This window comes from Otolemur garnettii, unplaced genomic scaffold (genome assembly GCF_000181295.1).
Source record: "Otolemur garnettii isolate 467f Iridium unplaced genomic scaffold, OtoGar3 scaffold00030, whole genome shotgun sequence".
NCBI lineage: Eukaryota > Metazoa > Chordata > Mammalia > Primates > Galagidae > Otolemur > Otolemur garnettii.
This window is the reverse complement of record NW_003852425.1, coordinates 11181992-11200480: the sequence shown is the minus strand read 5'-3', so window position 1 is coordinate 11200480 and position 18489 is coordinate 11181992. Positions and strand designations below refer to the sequence as shown.

The following is an 18489-nucleotide window of genomic DNA, read 5'->3' as shown; positions in this document are numbered from 1 at the left end:
GTAGTGCATAGACTCAGTTTTTGTACATACACTCAGTTGTAGTTGAGTTGTATGTTGTAGTTGAGTTGTATGTTGTAGTGCATACACTCAGTTGTTGTACATACACTCAGTTGTAGTTGAATTGTATGTTGTAGTGCACACACTCAGTAGTGCATACACTCAGTTGTACACACACTCAGTTGTATGTCCTACATACAACTCAACTACATCTTGTTGTACCATGCACTCAGCAGGTATTTCTTCTCCTAAAATTCACATAGAACCGAAAAGGAGCCCTGGAAGAAAACCAAGGGAAAACTCTCCTGGCCTGGTCTAAACAAACAATTCATAACTAAGAACCTCGAAAGCACAGGCAACAAAACCGAAAACAGATAAAGGGAACGTCATTAAACTAAAAAGTGTCTGCATAGAAAAATAATCAACAAAGTGAGAAGACAGCCTGTTGAACAGGAGAAAATATTTACAAACGATTACCCAGCAGGGGACTAATACTCAGAATACACAGGGAACTCAATGTGACAGAAAAACCCAAATTACCCCATTAAAAAGTAGGCAAAGGACATGAATAGACATTTTTTCAAAAGGCATAAAAATGGCCAGTGGGTATATGAAAAAATGGTCAGCTCAGTAATCATCAGAGAACCGCACATCAAAACCATAATGAGATTATCATCTTACCCCAGTCAGAATGGCTATTACTCAAAAGGCAAAAAATAAAGAGATGTTGGCTAGGATGAATGTAAACTGGTACAGCCACCGGGGAAAACAGTAGGGAGCTTTCTCCAAACACTCAACCCAGAATGACCGTAAGATGCAGCAATTCCGTCACTGAGTGTTATCCAAAGGAAAAGAGATCGACATAACACAGGGATTCAGGCCCTCCCGCGTTCACCGCAGGACTAGTAACAGGAGGGGAGATGTGGAATCAACCTGAGTGACCAGCGACAGGTGAATGGGTAAGGAAGTCAGGGGATATAAAAGTGGAATACTATTCAGTGACAAAAAATGAAACCAGGTCACTTGCAGCAACACAGATAGAACTCAAGTTCATGATCTTAAGTGAAGTAAGTCAGACAAAAAGACAGACATCCCAGGTTCTCACATACGGGAGGTAGAAAATGTGAACGTGGAGTGGGAAAAGAGGTAACAGAGAGGGTAGTGGGGGGGAGAGAGAGAGAGAGAGGATGGAGAAGCAGGGTGAAGGGTACGGACATACGGGGAGACAACAGAGTAAACCGAGAGCAGAGGGCTGACTACACTTAACAGCCATGTACTGCCCGTGGGGGACGGACGCCCTGCACACCCTGACTTGGCCACCACGCGTCACAAACACGCGACATATTGTCTTGTGCACCCAATAGTGGAAGGCCTGTTAGCTCAGACGGTTAGAGTGTGGTGCTCATGTAACCCATACATGTGCAGATAGGAAAAATAAAAAAGATATTTGTTGAATAAATAAAATGATAAAAATTAGGGCTGGGGAGGCTCAGGTATTCTCTATAAAACTACTTGCAAACAGAAACAGCAAGGGGCTGTTCTCTATGGGCAGCGTGGCAGGCCCTGAAGACTGGCTGCTGAAGGCCTAGGCTGGTCCTGCAGGCCAGGCCACGTCCCTCCCCCATGGCAGTGCTCACCCTCCTGCAGCCCAAGCTGTTGCGACTTGGTGAAGTCAGGTGCTTCAGCATACTGGGATCTAATTTGACCTCTGTTAAGGAATTGCTGTTACCTTTACTGTTTTTAAATTAGAAAAGTAATATGATTCTACAACTTAATTCTTTCACATAATTACTCAAACCAAATCAAAGTTCCAAGGAGATTATTTACTGCAAAGCAGTGATGCTCCAGGGTGCCTTCAGGCTAACTCCAAGGTAGCAATCTATTCACCCTACGGTATTTGGGGCTCTTCCTTCCCTCTTCTAAAAACAAACAATTTCACTACACATTAATCCCATAGCTGCTGTCAGCAAAACAGAAGCAGCTACTTATAGTACATTCCCTTAAAAGCTTCTATACAGACGTGGGTTTTCCTGAAGAAACAGACCAAGCGAGTCTCAGCCTGGACACGGACTGGCTGACGTACTGTCTTGACTCTTTACTCTTCCACTCTGGCTCCTACCAGCCCCGGCTTTCTTCCTCCACTATGAGTTTGACTGTAATTTAATGGGTCATGCTTTAAAAAGAAATTCTATAATTTTTCAGAATTTCTGCCTGAGTCTCAGGAGGCTACTTTTCCCCTAAGATCTAGCTTGTAACTGTGAAGTCGTGGTTAGAATACTATGCACCTTTTGGGGAAGGTAGTTAATTTATCAGATACAAAAGTCGGAAGTAGGTACGTGTGTGTCAGGACAACAGTGACGCTGTTTATAGCGTGCCTGAATTCGGGCTACTTTACTGCAATATTTCATTTAATCTCGTAACAAGCCTATGGGGTGAATGTTATTATCCTCATTTTTCAGATGTTGAATCTGAAGCTTTCAGACACAAAGTTGTTCAAGCTCTCACAGATATGAAAGTGACGGAGGTAGAATTTGAACACCTAGCAGCTTGACACTAATGCTCAACAATTTAACTCGTCTAAAGCTCCATGCCAGTGTTTTTCTTGGTTTCATATTTAAATACTGGAAAAGGTTTTCAGTTACCACTTAGAGACGTTCAGTTGAGTAGGGTTGGACGGAGAGGAGATGGGACCCCTAAAATGAGGGTGAGAAGTAACCTCTGAATTTCAGCTGATGTGTTTTTTCCTCTTTCAATTACCAGGAATAATCAGAAGAGTGTTGTAAAAAATGTGTTTTAAAGTGCATCTATGTGAAAATCACCTGGAGAAACTGTTTTCTCAGCAAAAGGCACGAGATGCTGATGCCAAGGGAAGGACCTGAGTCAGGCTTTGGAGCCCCTGCCACACACTCTCGTCCCTTCCCATCCCTCCCTCGGGGCACACGGCATCGATGGCTGTTCCCCCAAGCGTCCTGTGGCCCATGACAGAGGACGGCCCAATCTGAGACGGTCCGACCACTCCTGCCTAATTAGGGCCGAATGTTTTCTTTTGTTTTTTCACTTTATTTTCTTTGACATGGCATCAATTTTAAATCTTAAATTTTGGCTGTGGGCAAACAGCTGTGTGTACGTGGCAGGGAGCAGGGGTCCCTTCAGGGATCCACTGTGTTTCATGGCTGAATCGTTGCCCAAACAGCTCTGGACACAGGGCTCCACAAATTATTTTTCCCTGAAACTGATTTTTCCAGTTAGTTCTGTATATTAGTTACAGAGTCCTATATTATTTCCCCCATAGGGCTTTCCTGCTCATGATTCCTAAACAAGTTGATAAAAACTCCATTTTCTCCACAGAAATATTTTGGTTGTCGAGGCTTTCTTACCATAATTACTTCCTGAAAAATGCAGTGGTCAATTTCTCCTGAATATTTTTACATTATATTGGGTGCACAAAACTTGGCCTTTGATATTTTAAAGTTGTAAAGCAGAAACTCCTGGCTTGAAAGAGCTGACTGGTTTCTGTTACTCGTTCTCTGTGTTGGCTTCTCATTGATTTAATTAAAAAATCTCTCTGCCATTTGAATGAGGAACTCTGGGTGAAAACCAGGATTTCTTATGTCCCGAAGAATACAACAACATTTGTTAAAAGACACCACTATTTTACTCCTCAACCAAGAACTTTAGGAAGTGGGGTAGGTGAGGAGAAAGGTCTTGGCAATGGCAGTTTGAGGAGAAATGAATTAATTCGATTATTTTTATGGTGTAGATCAATAGTCGTCAGCCTCTGCAGAGGCCCCTGGCCTGCAGGCAGCTGGGTAATCAATAGGCCCGCACAGAGGTGGCCTCCTCCCCGCAGCCTCTCTGATCTTTTCTGGGTAGACTCTTCACGCCTGTGTAATTCTAATTTATGTCAACTAGAAATCAAAGAAATTCCAAGAGGCTTTGGTCATAGGACATTGGGGTGGACCTTTCACAATCCATTTGTGTCTGTTCCTTAAGCACTGTGGCCCCTCGGCCCTCCAGGCGACTCCACTGGCCAGGCAAAGAAGCCTCCTACAGAAGCGCAGCCACCGTGCAGGCCGGGCAGAGGGCAGTGGAGCGGCACCAGGTAAACTGAGGCACTTTCTTCTCCCATCCATAACGCTGCAGGGACATGAGCACTAAGCATTTGAAGTGAAATGCTTTGCCAAGAGTGGCTCCCTCAATAACGCTCTTTAATGATACCCCAGACGCTGGCATTTTCAAATCAAATGAACAGTGTGTAAAATTAGTTCTGCATGAAGTTAAAAAAAAATGGAAAGTGAAAGGGAGCTTTTAAAAGCCCCAGCATTTCTTCATCCAACTGCTTTTCAAAAGGGTTTGGCATTTGCGAATTGCTGCGTTTATGATGTTATTCACTGCTCGTAACTCAGGCCTGTGTCTCCAAACTTCTGCATTCACACACACTGCAGAGGTTTCTACCTCGACACTTTATCACCGAGGGCTCCCAAACCAGCCAGGCTGCCTCTGGCGAGGTCTGGTTTCCCAGCCAGTGCCAGGCCACGGTGCTCCCTCCCTCCCTCCCTCCCTCCAACCTCCTTACCCCAAACATTTTTCATTAACCTGGAACACTGCATTTCCACTGCCCTAGAGCTTTCCCATGAGTTTTTTCTTTGTCCTTTTCAGTTTTGTTTTCTTTCCAAACTACCTTGTAAGATACGAGGAAAATATATTATTATTAGATGACAGAGATCTACAGAGAATCTAGAGTTCACTGAAGTCGTGAATACTATTTCCACGCCAAAGCCACTGATTGTCTGTAATTGTGGAAACCCAAGTAAACATATTGCTCTTATTAGAGAATCCCGTTGATTATACACGTACAAGTATTTTTAGCTAAATCACCAAATAAATGTGAGTTAAGTTGATAGGTGATTTCGGGTCAGCTCTAATTCCCAAGGTCAAGTAAGCCTTTGAACAGCCTTTAAGAATATAAGCTCACCCCAATTCATCAAAGGCGTCTCACACAGCGATTCTTCTCTCGGTTCTTACAATGCACTGAAGTTTAGGAGATTAGTGGCGTCAGCTTCAAAACCCCCTAACGTGCTTATCCATCCAGCAATCGGAAAAGCTCCTCAAACGGGGGCTTCTTACTGCACTTCCTGCCTTTACAACTGTGTGGGGACGCGGGGACGCTGCTATGCTGAGTGACCGAGGGCCCCTCCCTAGGAACTGCAGCGCTGCAGACAAATTCACTGCAGTTCAACTCGGCCGCTGTGTGACAGTCGGATTGCATGCTGCTTTCATCTGCAAAGAATGTGTTTCACAACGTGTCTCATCTGTTCTCTACTCACCTTACCAGAGACGGAGTGAAGAAAAACACCTTTCCTACAGATATTTTCTTATTCTTGCAATTCCTCAAGAGCTGAAGTGAGGGAAAAAGCTACCAGTTTGGTAAAGTACAGCTACTAAACTACATATAAGTGGCCCAAAGGAAAGAAATGGCACGTAAAAGAAAACGCAGCTGAACTTCAGCATTCCTCAGCACCACAGGGATGCAGAACCCCGAGGCAGCGACTCAGGGACCCCTGTATCCCTGCGGCAGGGTCGCCCTGACAGCACTCCTGGCCGGGGCCTCTTGCCCCCTCCTCTGCTCCAGCTGGCGTCCACACAGGGGCAGGAGGGCTCTCGGGCCTTTCTCTAGCGCTTCAGTACCCCTGGTAGGGCTCGGAGAGCAGAGTGATAGGCTCAAACTAATTTTGTTCTTACACGCTTTGTTGGCACAGAACGTAACAGATTGAGCTAGACCGTGGAGCTTCTTCATGCTCAGAGCCTAGCTTTGCTCTGTTTCCTGTTTCGATTCTTACTTTTCACCTTTATTTTTCTCATTGTGTTATTTCCCTACTGATCCCAACTAGCTTCTTTCAATTCACCCGTTTCTGCCACTTTCTTCATTCCTGTGTCTGAGCAGATGGTCAGTAAGTTGATTCCAAATACAGTGTCCTAAAGAGGCTTCCATTTCCCTTTGTAAATTGTGTAAAAAGTGCAATTATGGATGCTGGCATTTTTGTGTAAAAAATAAGAATCATTTTAAATGTAGGTGAGGAAAAGGTACCAAGGCAATACTTCTTTAATCCGACTTTATTTTTCCCTCTCTTTCTAATTTCCTTTCAAAATGGGATAGTGGGCAACATGATTAGTTTCTTCATTTAGAGACACAAATATCACACAGCACAGGTTAATATAATGGCATTAGTGACAAGAATAACAGACATTATCATTCTAGGTGCTGTGTGTGTTGACTCCTTTATACACAAGGGAGGAACCAGTACCATCCTCCTTTACAAGGAGGAAAGAGGTAACAGTTGCTGCAGATGACACAACTAGTAATTGCAGACCCAGGTTTGAACAGAACTCTGGCTCCAAAGGCCATGTCCTCACTACTAACCTCCTGTGTGCTACTCAAATCTTTCTGTGAATCCTGATGATAATTTAAAATCTGGAGGCTGAAGAGCTACTTTAATCTACGTTTCCATCCAACCAAACCAATCAGCAGGGCTTTCCGCGCAGGGATTTGCTTGTGCTTTGTGTGTGGTTTGGAAATGTCTACAATTCTCACAGAGCCTCTCATGTTTGGCTCCGAGCTGCCTTTAAGTCTGAAAAAGCCAGACAGTGAGGCTGAGTCCAGCAGCTCCCTGGGCTGTGCTACCGCAGGCTGTGACCAGCCGGCATCCAGCTAGAGCCAGAGGCCTCCCAGAGCAGCTCCCTGGGTGGAGACAGGCTTCAGAGGCTGCTGCAGGAGGGGTGATACCCTCGGGGACATCACTCACCAGAATAGCATAGTGTCTCTATCTAATTGTGAACTAATTTACATTTGGGTACAAAAGAAACTATTCGTTAACTTAAAATCAGCAAGGTGCAGGTCAGCAAAGACATCTAGAATAAGCTCCTATATTAACTTGGACATAAACGTCTACAGTTCATCCCTGAAGGTGTTTCTTGTTTCTAGAGCACTCACCTATGGACCCTTTAATTTGTTTTAAAAGAAGTTATTTTAAAATGACAGGGTTAGTAGCAGTGGTAGGTCAGTGTGCAGGAGATGAGAATCCCTGGGTCTCAGAGCTGTTGCTTATTACAAAGTCAGCCAGCTGTGGAGGCTGGCTTGAGCGTATGTAATAAGATCTCCCTAAACACAACTGAGTGTCTAGCAAAGGTCTAGTGTAAGTTGGAACATTAAAGCATCTACAGAAAAGAGTTAGTCAAGTAACAAAAACGACAAAGCATGCAAGGGATTTGGGTCATTCTCCTACGTGGCCCCAAGTTTGCTACATGTAGAGAATATGTGCCCTTTCAGGGCCATTCTCCTACGTGGCCCCAAGTTTGCTACATGTAGAGACTATGTGCCCTTTCAGAGGCCTGTATCGTCAGCCTCCCATTCTCTTGCTAGATCTGTCCCCAGTGACCATCTGCATGTGTGAGTTACTGTCAGGTGACAGCACTCTCTTTGTGAGTGTCCGAGCTAGGCCTTCTCTCGGGAAGCAGCCCCATGGCCGGACACTGGCCAAGAGTTGTACCAGAAACATGGACACAGACCAAAGAGACCAAAGACCAAAGAGCAAGTGTCCTCAAACTGTGGCCCACGGGCCACGTGCAGCCCACCGAGGACATTTATCAGGCCCACTGGGTGTTTTTGCTGCTGCTGCCTGTCCTGCTTAGCAGCTGACTCGTCCTGGGGACAGCTGGCCAGCCCTCTAACAGTCTGAGGGACAGTGAACTGACCCCCTGTTTAAAAAGTTTGAGGACCCCTGCCAAGAGGGAAAGGCCTGGCTCAGTGTCCCTGGGCCAGTGATTGGCCTTTCCAAGCCCCCATTTCCTTCCCTTCACAGTATAAGCAACCATTTCTCATATCATAGGGAAAACACAGAAGTAACAAAGGAGAGAATACCCGTGTTGTACCCGGCCTTCAGTACAGATATTTGTTATCCTTATTCTCAGTCTTGGAAAGGCCCCGTGTTAAATGTGGCACCATTTCCCAAACTCACGCTCCCTGACCAGCTCACAGGCCGCCCCCTCTGTAGGGGCTCTGGGACTGTTTCTCTTCACACGCTAGGAGTGGCAGCTGATGTTTTAGGGAGATGCAAATTCCCACATACCCCTCACTGGCCCTTTCTTGTCCCCAGTGGCCAGGATACATACCTGTTGAGCACTGAAATTGCCCTTGGTGGAGAAACAACTTGGCCTTGTTCTTCCCACCTTTACTGTTGCAGTCAACTTGGAACCCAGAATAAAATTTTATGATTAGACCCTACAAAAGGCTGTTTGCCATGTGACCTTTATAATTTCGGTCCATGGACTTTTAAACAGGATGCCAACATCTAAGTTGACTGTGTATATGATTGCTTCTTCCTTTCGCATATGCACAAAATTCATCATTAAATAGAGAAATGCAAAAATAATCTCAGATTAGTTCAGAAAACCAAACAACACAAAGCTGCAACAGGGTACAGAGTTGGGGGGTGGGGGAAGGAGAGGGAATGGGACGGCAAGCCGTTGGCTCAACGGATATGGAAGAACAAACAACTCTTACTTTATCACACCTCATCAGCCCCAGGTATCTCAGGGACTTGCTGCTCTGTGCGATCAGGGTGGCTCCTCGGTCTGTAATTTCCTTACACCACCCAACATCCACCGTCTCTATTGTCATGCTGTATCGCCCAATGGCTATCAGCGCTGCAGGAAGGAACAGAGTGGAGGAAAGCATTAGCGTTAGCAGCGCAGGGATCTCTATCTCATTATGACTATTTCTCCCATTTCCTCACTAAATGTTGTGTGTAAATTAATGTTTTATAAATGAAATTAAATTTGAAATGCTTTAGGAAAGCTTGCCCTATGACAAACCCTTTCGCAAAGTGAATAATCATTCCATAATTTCCCTTTCATTGGACATAACCTTTTATCAGTTTTATTCATTACAAGGTCACCTATATTTTCAAACACTCATATCTGCAGCAGGAATAAATTAAAATGGATTTCAGATATAACATTACAAAAAACCCCAAGTACCAACTAAATTTTAGCCAAGATAATTTCAATAAATTTTTAAACAGAAAAAGCTATGTAAACACCCTTTTGAGGTGTGTTATACTGCATGTGAATTTTTTTTACCAATTGGTATAATTATTTCCACCTGTTCGTGAACTGTAGCCTGCAAGAGTCTATAGTATCTTTCACAGGGGTGCTTCTCAGGGCTGCTAGGAATTAAGAGTACATTATACATACAGCTGAATTTGTTTGGTGCTGTGCTAGAGTACAGTGAAGGGAATGCATTTGTTATGGTGAATTTCCTCACCATATCAGAAGTCCACCTATTAACATATAAAATGAAGGCTGTTATCTGAAAACTGCAGCGGTATCTCTTGGCTGTTTAGCACTATGCCACGACTAACATGCAGGTGCTGGTCCCGTAATCTACGACATGGACCGTTTCTCACTGCAAAGCTCCACGACCCATGGCCCTGTCAGAGGAACCTGTCGATGAACACGGCTCTTTTCTCTGGATTTCAGATTTGATAAACGTGCACACTTCTATATTTACGGAGGAGAAAACCAGATTTCAGCACCTCCAGCCAGAATAAGTTTATGGTGTGTTGGTTTGGGAATGGAAACTCTGAAAACAATGCCACAGATATTAAAAAGGAAATAGAAACGATTTGCTAATTATTTCCTCATTCTAAGGTGGCATAAATTGATTGCCATGACATTAAAGGCAGATGATATTTCCCAAACTGTGTTGACTAGATTGATAAGAACAGAGTAAATTACTCATGCAAAGAAATATTAACCCTTACAGCTCACAGAAAAGAATTCTTAAAATGTCTTTGCTGATTTCCTTTTTTTGTTGTTTTAACTAGAAAATTCATGCCAATGCATTCCAGTACCAAGGCACTCCCAAGTAAGCAGATACTTAATGTTTATAAAAACAACAATCATCATGTGTTCTTCAGTGAAAATACCATGGAGGAAGGCTTTTTTTTTTTTTTTAAGTTCCTCGTGGCACCAGCTTCTTAGCGCTGTCACCTTTAAACCAGCCGCTTTGGCATTTAGAGTTTCCTAAGGGAGACTTGCCTTTAGATTTACTAAAGGTTTGCAGAAGTAGTCCGAATGTTTTTGTGCAGCTGAAGCAGTATTTCAGGTTAATCTCACTGGTGTCCCTGGCCTAAGAAAACTGTCCTCTCTGGTACTGTCGTAGCTGTCACTGGTTCTCATATCCTGAAGATCTCCTGTGACGAATGCAGCAGCAGATACATACCAGAAATCTCTTTCAACATGAAGCACTCAGACTGTGATTCCCAAAGATGACAAAGCACAAGGGTGGCTCAAGGTCAGTCCCCAGTGTGCAGCTGCCTTATTGAGGTTTGGGGCTAGAATAAGGTGAATCAGTCAGTCTGAGAAGCTTCGGGATGTACGAGCTGATAAAGAGTCTGTGGATACCCACTCTGGGTGGTAAAATCACTGACGTTTGGTGTTTGTTTCTTTTTTCTTTCTTGTACCAATTAAGATGCACGATACATAAGACAACTGAAGATACATCAGGGTACTCAGGTTTTGTTTTGACCTTGTTCTATTACTGAAATTAAATTTTATGATTGCTTAACTCATTCATTTATCCAATAAATACCTCATGAGCTCTAGATACAGCATTTCTGCCAACGTTTATTGACTGCTCTAAATGTGCCAGGCCCTGGGCTAGCGATTTCAGGGGCATTATCTGATTTAATCCTCACTGCGACCCTATAAAGTCTTACTGTTATTTCCACTTTAATGATCTGAGTCCCAGAGAGATTGAATAACTTTTCTAGCGTCACAAGATGGTGAGTGGGATTTTAAGTTGAGAGGCAGCTCGCAGCCCTGGCTGCATATCGGGGCTACTAAATCAAAACCGCAGGGCGAGGCAGCCGGCCGTACCACCGGGGTGGGGTGTGAGGGGACATGCTGGGCCTGTGCTGGGCACTGTGGCACAAAGATTCCCGGAGCTCAAAGGACAGTGGAGAGGAGGTGGGGTGGGTAGAAACAACAAACAGCCACGGAAACTGTCCCTGGGCAGCTCTTGCCCCTTCATCTCTTCCCATCCCTAACTCCTCATCTTTTAAATCTCAAGTCAAAAAACAGCCGGGCGTTGTGGCGGGCGCCTGTAGTCCCAGTTACTCGGGAGGCTGAGGCAAGAGAGTCACCTAAGCCCGGGAGTTGGGGGTTGCTGTGAGCTGTGTGACACCATGGCACCCTACTGAGGGCCCTGAAGTGAGACTCTGTCTCTAAAAAAAAAAAAAAAAAAAATCTCAAGTCAAACATGAGCTTTTCAGAGCTGATCACCTTATTATCTACTGCTACTAAGAATAATCTTATTGATTTGTTTATTTTTATATGGCCCACTCCCCAGTTAGAATGACAGCTACGAGTCACTGTTGTATGCCCAGAACCTGGCGCACGGCTGGTACAGAGTTGGTTCTTAAAGATGTTAGTTCAGCATCTGACAACCATGTCAGAGGCAGGGAGAGAGGTCCAGGAACCGCTTACCCTTTGGGAGAGGAGGGGTGTCATGGAAGCCCTCACAGAACAGCTGAGTTAGGTCTCGCAGGATGGGTAAGGATTCTCCAGAAAAACAAGGAGGTCGAAAGCACTGGGCAAACGGAATGGGGAGGATGTGTGAAGGGGGGTGAGGAAGCACAGGGGGCTGCAGGTCATCCCGTGTGGCCGGAGTGAAAAGGACTACATGAGAAGTGGTAAGATTCTTTCCAGAAATATTTATATAATGATTAATGGCATGGGGGTAGGCACAAGGGACAAAGAGTAGCAAAGATAAGCAGAGTCCTTGATGCCGTGAAGCTTACAGACTAGTAGAAGAGACAGATGCAAAACAAATCAACATACAAGGAAACGTAACTCCAGATTATGCTGCGGGCACTGAAGGAACGACTGACGGCTGGGACTGGAGTAACGTTTAATGGGGGAGGACGTCAGAGAGGCTGTCTCTGGTGAAGTCACTCTTCACACCTCAAACAGCCCTGCAGAACAATGCCCAGATAGAGGCAAGAAAACTGAGGGTAAACAGCTCACCAAGGCCCTGGTTCTAACAGAGTGGCGGAACCAGAGTGTAAACTGAGGCTGTCTGGCTCCAAACCAATGGTCCTGTTACACCAGGTGCACACGTCAGAGCGTGCCTCTCCTCACCACTATTCAGGATGTGAACGTCACCCGGCAGAGGAAGCCAAGTGTTTACCTGTGACCACACAGAGGCCTGATGGAATACTGTGATTCTAATATACAGACCTCTCTCTGAATGTGCCCTGTCTTCGGAAATGTTTTCATTGTGGTTCACAGCTAGCTGTGAAACCTGTCACGTGGAACGGCCTTTAGTTCAGTTCTAGGCTGAGGGATAGTAGACGGCTTTCCTTAGGGTGACATTTAACCTGGTTCTGAATCTCAGCTTCCTCGCCTGGTCAGTGGGGACATTGACTATACGTCCTGACCTCTTCACAAGCTCAGTTTGAATTTCAGATGAGACAACAGATGTGAGTGATGTTGTATTATATAAAGGCCATGTTTACCTGCTATTTTCCCAAACCATCCTGCAGTGGTGCAGTTGATGGAAAATGAAAAGACTGGAAAGAGTTTAGAAAACTAAAAATCTCTGAGAAGATATGAACATTATGTAGAGCACTTAGTTATCATTTCACTGCTACAGTTCTTTTTTTCTTTTTTGAGACAGAGCCTCAAGCTGTCCCCCTGGGTAGAGTGCCGTGGCATTACAGCTCACAGCAACCTCCAACTCCTGGGCTCAAGCGAGTCTCTTGCCTCCGCCTCCCAAGTAGCTGGGATTACAGGCGCCCGCCACAACGCCTGGCTATTTTTTTGGTTGCAGCCGTCATTGTTGTTTGGTGGGCCCAGGCTGGATTTGAACCCGCCACCTTAGGTGTACGTGGCTGGCGCCTCAGCCACTTGAGCCACAGGCGTCGAGCCACTGCTGTAGTTTCTTGAATGGCCTCAATCTACTCTCTCTCGGTGACCATGAACTTGCAGTCTGCACCCGGGCGGGCGGGCTGTGAGGTGATGCACAATTACCACCTTCAGTAGGGCTAGTGACACACTACAGATTGTGCAAAATAATTTCCAGTTTCAATGTAATTTTAATTTAATTTTTAATGTGTTAAGTACAACTAATGAAGAAAGTTAAATTTTTAAAAAGGTATACACATCCAAAGCTAGAGTTCAGTGTTTGTGTGCTGGTCAAGGGTGGATATGATCCTATCATAGTCATTTCCAGAGGCGTACAGGTGACTGAATCACTGGCAGACCTAAGAATGTATGTGCCTAATTTTGAACCAGAAATTCTACTTACAGGAATCTACTCTGAAAAGATGTCTCTAGTAATACAAAATTGCATATGCAAAAATTATTTATTGGAGCAGTTATTATAATTGCAAAATAATGGAAAAAGCCTAAATGTATCCACACAAAGGAGGGTGGTTGAATAAACTATGATATGCCAATACCATGGAATACTGTACAGCTATAAAAAATGAATAAGATCACTAGCAACTAATCTGGAATGATTTCAAAATCATTAAGTGAAAAAAGCAAAGTGCAGGAGAGTTTATGTGGTACGCTACCCTTCACTTAAAACAAAGGGGAATATCACAAAATGCATGTGAATCTGCTTATCTGTGCAAAAGTCGTCTGGGAGGGGTAAACCAAAATCCATAAAATATTGTTTCAACAAAAGGTTGGTAGAAAAGAAGAGGAAAGAAGGAGGCACAGAAAATCAGGGTGCAGGTGTGAAGAAGGAAATACACTTCTGAAAATACCTCTTTTCATACAGCACTGACATTCTGAACCGTACTAACGCTTTACGTACTTCCCACAATAAAAAATGCAGAAGAACCCAAGGAGGAATAAAACAGTAACAAATGCATCCGATTGTATCATAGATGGACAGCATAACCTCCCAGATAAATCACACAGCTACACCAGAGGGGATGGGAATTAAAAATTAATTTAAGTTGCTTTGAAAAACATCATTTTGACTGCATATTCTAAGAGAAAAGAACTGTAAGCAAACCCTGTATTCCAGCTGATAAATCTACTTCAATTCCTTAGCTATAGTACATGTAATCTAGCATCAGCAATCATGAGAGCCAATCTTCCCATTGTTAGAGAAGGAAGTTACAAATAAGAAAATGGGACAGGCTTATAAGGAACCTGTGGCGCTGCATTGAAACCAGAGATGTTAGAATAAACTCAGGGTTCTCAGTACACATATACACATAGACATCAACACAGATAGCCAGCTATAGAAGTAGCAAACATGGTGTTTTTATATGTCTGGTTCAGCTACATGCATGTATTTCCTAGCTCTTCTGACAGGGCCCAGGAATAATAGCACTGTTGGAGCACTCAGACCTTGGTTTCCAATACCATTCTCTAAGAAGAGGTATCAGGACTTCTTAGAGAAATGGTTGATTCCAGGACTGGGGCAGGGAAAATACAGCGTGAGTCTGGAACCTCTTTTGATATCAGAAAAATTAATGCTTTAAAAAGAATGAGGGCATGTGAAAAACACAGGCTACAATCAGAAGGAGCTGCCATCGGTCAGGGCTGGGACAATGTGGGCATCAAAATAAGTAATGATAGCGTTGGGTCGCTGTCAATAAATTGTCTACAAGTCCATGCTGACATCAATAACCAAATAAATAAACAAATAAAGAGGAAAGGAGGCACTGATCTTCCTTACTGAAGGACTCCAGTTAGTGAATGTAGTTGGCATGAGGGGATCACAAAACATCACTGGCAAAGACCCAGCAATAATGGGTAATACCCACCAACTGAAGCTAAAAGTAGTTGGTAGAAGTTGGAGAAGGAAAAACAATGGCATGATACGAAGGATATTTATCAATTGCACAGGGAAAATTGTAACTTTACACTGGAGAGAGCAACAGAGACCACCTTAACCTTAACCAAACAATCAAGGTTAACATCACATGCAAACATCACGTACCCCCGACCTCTTCTGTGGTGTTCTTGCCAAAATGAATAACCTCAATCTACTCAGAAGCAAACACCACACAAACCCAGAATGAGAAACAGCCTGCAAATTAATTCAGCAGTACTCATCAAAAGGGTCGAGGTGATGGAATACAAAACAGTGAAGACCTGTCACCAATAGGAGGAAGCTCAGATGAGCTTCACAGGTGACCAGTGTGAGATCCTGGAAGACAAAGAAATCAGGAAAAAAACGGGCAAAATTTAAATAAGATCTGTAGGTTCATTTCACTGCTGCAGTTTTAGTTTCCTGACTTTGATAATTGGGGACTCAACTGTACCTAGTATGTTGTTATATAAGTTGTGTGAGTTGTCACCCAAGGTGGGTGAAGAGTGTGAGTGAACTCTACTATTTTTGCAACTTTTTTGTAGTTCTAAAATTATTTCAAAATAGAGTAAAAAAGGCTAGGACAAGCTAATAATAGATAACAAACGAATTAAGCAGAGAACTAAAATTGTCTAAGTGAAACAGACATTTTTTACAATGAAACATCTGAGACATAAACATTAGCACTAAAAATAACTTCTTCCTCATGGAAGGAAGATTAGTCAGAGGAGGAGCGCATTAACCAGCGACCTGCAGGTGCCATTTCGTCCTTTCCAGTGCTACCTTCTGCCATGGTTCTATGTACCTGTAATAAAATCACAAGAAAAGCCCTACTGCTTGAAAGAATTAGGGTTAAAATGTAACAGTGGGATTAACATCTTTCATGTAATACTTCGATAAAAGCCATTTGCAAAGAAATTTCTTGGCACCATTACAAAGAGATAAATATGAAAAGGGCTCTTCTTTGTAGAAGCCACAGAAGCTCCAAAAACAAAGAAATGACAGTTTCAGAGACATTTGTTGTTGTGTTGTGGGTCCCTGTGAAGGCTTCCTCCACCCCACAGGGACTGCAGTGCTGGGTCCTCACCCTGGCTGTTCGGGATAACCACAGATCCCGAGTCCCAGCCCTGGAGACTTGGGTTCAGGAGCTGATGTAAAAGTTGCTGTGATCCGACACCGCCAGGGCTGAGAACCATAGGAACAGAATAACCTACAACTCGGGAAAGTCAGTCAACTCCAAACCAAAGCTCCCTGGCTTCTAAGGATATAAATAGCTCTGTGTTCAGATACTTTGAAACCATTTGGTCTTTCCAACAGTAGTTACTTCTCTGTAACACAGATTTTTTAATCTCTTCCAATTTACGTCCTTTACTTTCACGTAAATGATTTCTTTTTTCTTCATTGCACTTATGTTTCCAGCAGCAGTACTTTATCAGAGTTCATTTCCTATTAAAATATTTATCAACATATTTGTCTTCCTCACTAGATCACAAAGACTTTGAAGCACTGAATGGGAGGATACGCTATCTAGGACCTCTGTGTCTCTGAAATCAAGTGTTACTTACTTTTCATACTTTCAATTAATGTTTTGGCAGTACATGTAGAGAGTCACACGTGTCTGAAGGGTACAGCCTGCTGGATTTTAGCCAAGTTAACGCAACTGTATGACAGTATCCAGGTTGAGACGTAGCGCATGACCCCTGAAGCCCCCTCATCCCCACTTTGGTCGCTACTGTTCCCCCATAAGGATAACCATCACCTTAACTTCCAACCACACGTATTAGCATTTCAGTTTTTGAACTTTCTATACATAAAGGCAAACACCACACACTCTTCTGGGTTTTGCTACCCATTATGTTTGTGAGATTCACCCACCCTGCACGTGTACTGGTAATGTTCCGTACTCATGCCCAGGGCTGTGCGGGATTTCATTCCACTAACGGACATTTGGGCTGTTTCCACTTTGGAGCTATTGAAGAGAACATGGCTGTGAACATGAGCGTATGTGTGGATACACGCTTCCCTTTCAGGTGAGTAAATACTCAGGAGAGGAATTCCTGGGTCACATGATGAGTGCATGTCTACCTTTATCAGAAGTGACAAAACGGTCTCCAAAGTGGCTGTACTATTTTGCCTTCCCTTGTTTGAAGGCTCCTTGCCTTTTCTCCACATCTTGCCAATACTTGGTACCGTGGGTATGTAGTATTACCTCATTGCAGGTTTTAATTTTTATTTCCCCAAGGATTAATGATACTATGGATCCTTTCATGGTATTAGGATTTTTTTTTTTTAAATCCTAGCATAGTGTGTCTACCCTGGCAAGTACTTAGTAGATATATACATAGATCCTTTAATTTACATTAATGAAGTAGAGAAGACAGATACTTTTTCTATTATGTGTTTGACTACAGTAAAACATAGATCTTAAATAACGTAATTTTCTATAATTTGAAGGAAAGTACGAGTAAAATAAACATAGTCTATTCTTCGAGACAAAAGTTAAAAAAGTAAATTCAGAGAAAAATAAGGTTCAGAAAATATTTGGAAAAGCTCGGTTACTGGTGAACATTGTAAAGACTGTGGAGTGGGCTTTATTTAGGAACTCTGAATCTCTGATAGTCAAGGGGAAAGTCCATAGAATGAAGTCTACAGCCCACCGATGGTGGGTAACATTAGAGAGTGAAAACTTTGAATTTTGCTATTATTTTCAACCAGCTACATGTAGAAACATTTGCTTTTCATAATTCTGCTTAAGTTCAGAATAGCAACATGTAAGTATTGGACCAGCTGGCTGTGGTCCTTCCCCTTTCTGGGAAGAGACCCCCCTTGCGTACACATCCCGAAACAGAAAGGTAAGCCTGTTCCCAGGCTGCCTGCTTGCCTTCCTGTCAAACAAACAGATTGGTGGAAAAGTTAAGAATTTTTTTAAAAGTCTTTAATGTATCAGAAGCAAGGAAAAGCATTTCCCCCTTTGTCTCTTCCTCTTTATTTTTATTTTACAAACAGGCACAAATCTGATTGGGATGTAGAAACTATTTCCTATCCTGTGACTTCTAAACATGAAATCAACTAGGGCTGTATTTAGAACCAGCCTACATTGAACTGATCTGATGCACGGCTCTGGCTTTCCACCTGCTGTGTTTAGTGGCAACCAACCCTTTGAGTGGAAGGTCAGGTTCCCTTGGCAATCCCCTTATTAAATTTTAGAATTCAAGATGAGGAAGGAGAAAAAACGCCTAACAACCCTAACATTAGCTGAGAACCTGAAATCCCTGGTTCAATGATTCTTTTTTATTCCAGCCTGCATAAATACATATATTACTTATCAAAGAATTATGCATCCTTTTCAAAATCCTGACATTATATTAGATTTCCTCACTTTATGAGACGCGAATTCTGGTCTTAAATATATTAGTGCATAGATATGGAAAAGTACATTAGTGTCTCTGTCATATATCTGCCTTGTCCACATTTGTGAACAAAGTTTTCCAGATTACTGTACATACAGAGCATCAGTTCAAGCAGGTGTCAGATACAGAAAATTTGACCCAGTATATATATAGCAAAGTAGAATGTGATTTCACTGACCACCCTCA

At 43.2% G+C, this 18489-nt stretch overlaps 1 protein-coding gene across 1 annotated transcript in view; it reads right to left on the bottom strand.

The window, feature by feature from the left end:
* FBXL17 (F-box and leucine rich repeat protein 17) overlaps positions 1-18489 on the bottom strand; it is a 486505-nt gene that overhangs the window by 15828 nt on the left and 452188 nt on the right. Inside the window, exon 9 of the mRNA XM_012804603.2 lies at positions 8558-8700. Within this exon, the coding sequence (XP_012660057.1) occupies positions 8558-8700 (143 nt within the window). The remainder of the gene's footprint in view (positions 1-8557; positions 8701-18489) is intronic.